Here is a 5,778-nt window from a genome sequence, read left to right as displayed (position 1 = left end):
CAAGCTACTCGTCCTCGGGTTCCTCTTTCAGCTCTGGCATCGCTTGAAACGTGGAAGTCCACGTCCACATTTGCCATAATAGTGGCCATGGCCCCGGCTCCAGCGCGGGGACAAGGGCACGCACTATGGCTTCCATTGTCGATATGTGGAGCACCAAGGAAGGTCAGGCCAGAGTGCGAGCTCCTCCAGCACGAAGACCTCGAGTGCTTGCTTGAGCGCGTCATCCTCGAGCTCCTCCTCCTTCACCATGGGATGCCGCGACGACTCGGACACAGGATCACGCGCACGCGCGAAGCACGAGTAGAGGCGTCGGCCATTCTCGTCGTAGAACCATATGTCTGAGTAGGTGGACTCCTAGACGAAAGCCTGGTCATCGAGGAGGTTGTCTTGAATTAGGTCTCGACGGTGGCGGATCTCTGTCGCCCGTGCGCGAACGGAAACCGGAACAGTTGGTATTGGAACCCTTTTCAGGTTCAAGTCCCAGCCGTTCCGCAGGTGCACATCGGTCCACGGCACTGGGATGGCCACCTACTAGTACCTTTGGCACGTCTCGACATGGACGTACCATGCGGTCCTGCCACGGCGGCGAAGCTCCCGGTGGCATCAAGGTGAATGGTGCAACATGACGCTGCCCCAAGGAGGAGCCGGCCTCATGGCCATGCTTCCCGAGGACAAACTTCCACGACATTGCACCGGTGGTGGTCGGTGGCGTAGGGTTTTACTGTTGGTGGCGGGGGAGCAGAGTGGGGGAAAGATGTGGGCATGGATGCCCCCTCCCCCCCCCCCTCCGCGCGTGACATTTAAAAGGACCAGGAGTTGGTCGCTGGGCGGCTACCATGTGGGCCCACGGCAGACACACGACACGCCTGTCTCCCGTCCATGGTGACACAAACCCAGACCAAATATGGGCAGGAAATGGGTTCGCGCTGACAGGAAACGGGCATAAACACAAAATGTGTCGCCGCATTGGCCTGCCTTTTCTGTCCACGAGGTCAGAAATGGACGCAAGCGAACGGAATGCGTCCCCGCATTGAAGTTGCCCTAAGCGTGGAGTTGCCCTAAGGGTTGGAATCACTTCTCCTTTCGCATGTGGTCCTAAACATACGCTAGGGTGGGGTGAAGAGTACAAAGGCAACACCATTACTTTGAAGTGGTGGTAACAAGAGAGAGCAGAAAATAAGGGGATACAAACAACAGTGAAAACTTAGGAGAGAGAATGAGTAAGAGAGGGAAAAGAAATAAAATGCAATAAAAACACAAACAAAAGTTTCAATGAAAAAACATAGTAAAGAAACATTGTTGAAAAATGGGCGGCAAAGAGAGCGAGTGGAAACAGATGAGAAGAAAGGGCGGTAAATATTAACGACTTGAAGAGAAAGAACATAGAATAAAGAAACACAATTGAAAGGGAAAGCATCAAAAATATTTTACACTTTAAAAATCAAAGAGCAAAAGAAGAAATATAAAGTACAAGCCTAGTGTCAAATATAGGGCACTCGGCTATCATGTAATCGCATTTAAAAATGGAAATGCTAAAAATGTAAGCTAAAGTGTTTGTTAGTGGACAGTCAACAAACATCGATGTCAATATATGACATCACAGAGCTGTCAAAAAAGCCCGGAAAGGACATGTGTTCTCGTCTTTTTCAACAACTCATTCCTTGTGGAGTTGTTCTTTTTTCTGCTGAGATCTTTTGTGTTTTTTGGGTAGTACTCGGCGCACATCTTTGGTTGCCGAGCGTACACTGGTTGCCGAGTTTATTTATTTATTTCATTCACTCGACATACAACCTATATGCCGACCCCTGATAATTTACACTTGGCATACGACAATGTTTTCTCTACAGTGTGGCTCTGTCCGAAGGAGTGCAACATAGTGAAATGTTAGTGTAAGCATCTCCACACAACTAAGCCAGTACGTGTTTCCCAACGGTCGAGGAAACAACCCCCACGTACACACATGATTGGACATTATTACAGTACAGCAATCCCAGAAGTTCTACTAGCATACCACCACTCCCACGAAAGTCACGAAACAAGTCACTGCTGCCATGCCACGATATAAAATTGTCCTAAAATCCCAGTTGCGTGCCATGCAATGCAATGCAAGTAGTAGGAACAAGTACTACTCCGTAAGTGGTCAGCCGGAGATTCCGAGAGTAACCGCGACGATGAACAACAACAAGAAGATCACAAACAGTACGATGAGCAGCTTTGTCTCCTCCATCTTCTGGCGCAGCTCCTCGGCCCTAGATCGCGCACGGGCCAGCTCCTCCGCAATAGATCGTGCACGGACCGCAGCACTCTGACGGACCTGGCACCACATTTTCATTTTTCAGCAGCAAGCATTAGCTTAGCTCCCAGCCCGAGGCACATCCACAAACATACATATATGGACCAAGTAAATGAGACTGGCGGTCGAAATGAAAAGGGAGCCACGGATCGACCTGACTCAGTGCCTTGACTATCTTCTCTTGCGCTTTGACAAGCGCCAGCATCTCCCTGAAATTCTGCCAAACGAAACACAGTTGCCATCCATCAGGCCTTTTGCGCAAACAAAACAAAAACGCCATTTGGCGAAAGCTGCTGCATGGCGGTCTGGTAGGAGTATAACCAAGAAGACTGCTTACCTTTCGCACCTCAACAGCCTTCTTGCCGAGATCCATGGCGGCACCGCGCCGCTCCTTGATTTCCTCCCCTATGGCGCCGGCCTGTGCACCAAAGCAAGCGCAAGTTTTCCCAAGACGAAATCGGGTCGTTAGCTGAGTGATTAGAATTATTACTAATACTAACTAACTAACTAGTGAAATGGAAAGCGGACCTGCTCTGGACCTATTCCATGAACTCTGTGCTCAAACATCTGCGTGATGCTGTTGGTGTCGATCACGCGAATCACCTGCTTATGTTTTATGCCATGGCAGTGAGATGGGAAGCAATGTATGCATGCCCTCCTACCTAGTGTACTAGTACAGGTAGCTTGATGCTTACCTTATCAGAGAGCTTTACTCCGGTGACTGTTCCACGGCACGCACAAGGTTCAGAATTCTCACAAAAAAAGGGTAACGCAGCGCAAGGCCATTCATACACGAGTTCTGAGCAACCAGAAAGAAAAATGAAGAAAGTTCAGCTCCTCACCTGTGAAAATCCTGCTCTGAACCACTTCTATGTACTCTTCCTGCATAGCTTTTCCCAGATTCTGCAACAGGCGCGATTAGATTGCTAAGTACACCGGAGGATCTTTAATTTGATTTGGCACACAAGATAAGATGGATATCGAGTTAGGTAAGCACACCTTAAGATCTTTCTTTCTTTCCTTAAGCTTTATCTTCAGTGCCCTGTAATGACCCAAACGCTAGTCAAATTTCACCCTTTCTCGCTGAAAGGGCTGTATGAACTGTTTTTAATTGACCGCACCAAACGAATTTGAACTAACTAGCAGCGTTTCTCGAGATCAGACCAGACATACGCGTAGGAATTATCTGGTAGACTACCAACTACAGTAGCAGTTAACATACTGAGCTCTAGATGATTAAGCTGCACAGATAAATGCATCAAGATCTTACGTGATCATGGACAGTGTTGACGGGTCCAGGGTGACAGGAACCGTGAGCCCTGGATATGCATGACCAGTTGACATATTGTTCAGAACTGGAACCAGCACGCCTTGGAAGATTCTGCTTAGCTTCTCTTTCATGATCCGTGCCATCTTCACCGCCTCGTCCATGTCTTTCTCCATGCGCCCCTTGATTTCTGCAAGGTTTGCCATAAACCACGCGCTTAGAGATGAAATGCAAGAGCATGAATGCAGGCTAACGGCTGGAGTTTGCACCTTTGACTGCAGCAGATTCAGCGGCCGATTTCAACTCCTTGTTGGCTTCCTGAAGGTGGGGAGAAAGAAGAATAAGTTGTGCAAAGTAAGTGCGAGGAAAAAGGCCAATTTTCTCTTACCTTGAGCTTGTGAAGCATCTTGGGCGTGCTGCCCAGCAGCGTCGAAAACTGGCGGATGTCTTCGAGAATGTGCTGAAGCGTGTAGCCTGATGTGGTGTTGGTGGTGGGAAGGCCCAGCTCGATGTCCCGCTCGCCCCCCATCGCCGGCGCCGGCGGGAGATCGCTCATGCTGCAGCCCGCACCGAGAGAGAGAGAGAGACGAGTGAAGAAGAAGAGGAAGGAGATGAGGAGCCTTGTGGCGGTGTCTTGCGTGCGATCGATCGATCGATGGGGCCGTATATAGCAGGTGTAGCCAGCAGAGAAGCGAGTAGAGGTTTCCCGGTGAGAGTTTTTTCTTTGCTCGGATAAACATGGGTGACAAGTGAAACGCGGTGTGGACGAAGCTTCCGCCAAGCTTCGTGGTCTCTCTCTCTCTCTCTATATATCTATCTATCTATCTCTCTCTCTCTCTCTCTCTCTCTCTCACACACACACACACACACACATCACAGACACCACTGACAGCTACACAAATGCTCAGAATGGCAATGTAATTATGCAATGCAGCTGCCAAGATTGGACGGAGCACCATGCTACTCAACTTCCCCAGGCACAAGCTTTTTGCACCGCGACCCGAGGTAGCGAGACCAAGTGAACCTACCGTAGCAAATCGCGGACGTCTCGCCAGTCGCGAGCGTAGTGGCGTGACTGGCAGCTTCAACGTAAAGTGCCAGTGCTCGTGGTCGTGGTCGCTGCCTTAGTGGTCAAGCGTCGTACATGTCCTCCTTTTTCCTGTGCCTCGGCCTCGCCCGTGTCAACGGAAACGGAAAATAACCTGACGTTTTCTTGCGATGGCCAAAATCGAGATGCTCCTAGACAGCTGCACCAAGGTTTACGCCTCGTTTGCATTGGCACTGCACTCTCAGCGAAGATGCAAAGGGCTTCAGTAGGCTTGCCGTATATAAACAGACAAGGCTTAGACATAGTCCCGCAAAGCGGGTGAAAGGAAAGAATACTCCCATAACATTACATTACTCAGTCACTTTGCGCCTGCAATCACCCAAAGCAAAGCATCATCTTTGATTGAGAAAAATGTTCTCCCCCCGCTTTATATTATAAAGCAACGAACCAAGCATCCAGCACAACAGTACAAGGCCTAGACAAGGCCTAGACATAGTCCCGCAAAGCGGGTGTCCTTCAAAATATGATTTGGACATCGGATCGTCTCATACGTCGCGGCTGGCCAAACTGTGGCCTTTGCCCACTTTGTAAGCAATGCCAGGAGTCGGCGGCCCATCTCTTCTTCCAATGCCGCTTCACCATCCGCATTTGGAACCATATTCTTGCGTGGCTTGGCATGCATCACATTTCTACAACGATATGGCAGACGAGGACTTTGGTGAAAGACTGGTGGAAACGGCAACCTTCAGATTCACCTTGGCTCCCTTAAGGCGTTACCTCCTTGATGATGCTTATCTCATGGGAGATATGGACAGAGCGTAACGCTAGGGTCTTTCAAAACACGGCCATCCTTTCCGTGGTCCTAATCTGTAAGATCAAAGAGGAGGTGTCTTTTTGGGGCAGTGGCGAGTGCGAAGCACATGAGTGCTGTAATGCCGCGAGAGTAGACCTTTTATTTTGCCGCCTTGCGGCCCTTGTACGATAACTCCTTTCTTACTCAATGAAATGGCAAATCTTTTGCCTTGTTTCAAAAAAAAAGGAAAGATTACTCCCATGACATTATATTACTCAGTCACTTTGCGCCTGCGATCACCCAAAGCAAAGCATCATCCTTAATCTCATCCACCATAACGTTTGAGAGAATAGCGACATTACTGGAGTCGTTTCATG

General features: G+C 49.3%; 1 protein-coding gene across 1 annotated transcript; it reads right to left on the bottom strand.

Annotated features, from left to right (window-relative positions):
• Window positions 1–1,987: 1,987 nt before the first annotated feature.
• On the bottom strand, window positions 1,988–4,347 carry LOC123041150 (putative syntaxin-131). The gene is made up of 10 exons (XM_044463846.1): window positions 3,949–4,347; window positions 3,830–3,878; window positions 3,564–3,750; window positions 3,293–3,335; window positions 3,136–3,196; window positions 2,989–3,014; window positions 2,822–2,896; window positions 2,631–2,711; window positions 2,448–2,510; window positions 1,988–2,314 (listed from the first exon to the last, which is right to left on the bottom strand). Exons 1-10 carry the CDS (start codon window positions 4,114–4,116, stop codon window positions 2,141–2,143), a joined length of 927 nt encoding a protein of 308 aa, XP_044319781.1. The 5' UTR covers window positions 4,117–4,347; the 3' UTR covers window positions 1,988–2,140.
• Window positions 4,348–5,778: the final 1,431 nt, after the last annotated feature.

Source organism: Triticum aestivum, chromosome 2B, assembly GCF_018294505.1.
Source record: "Triticum aestivum cultivar Chinese Spring chromosome 2B, IWGSC CS RefSeq v2.1, whole genome shotgun sequence".
Taxonomy (NCBI): Eukaryota; Viridiplantae; Streptophyta; class Magnoliopsida; order Poales; family Poaceae; genus Triticum; species Triticum aestivum.
Note: the sequence above shows the minus strand (reverse complement) of the source record. Positions and strands in the feature narration are given on the sequence as shown.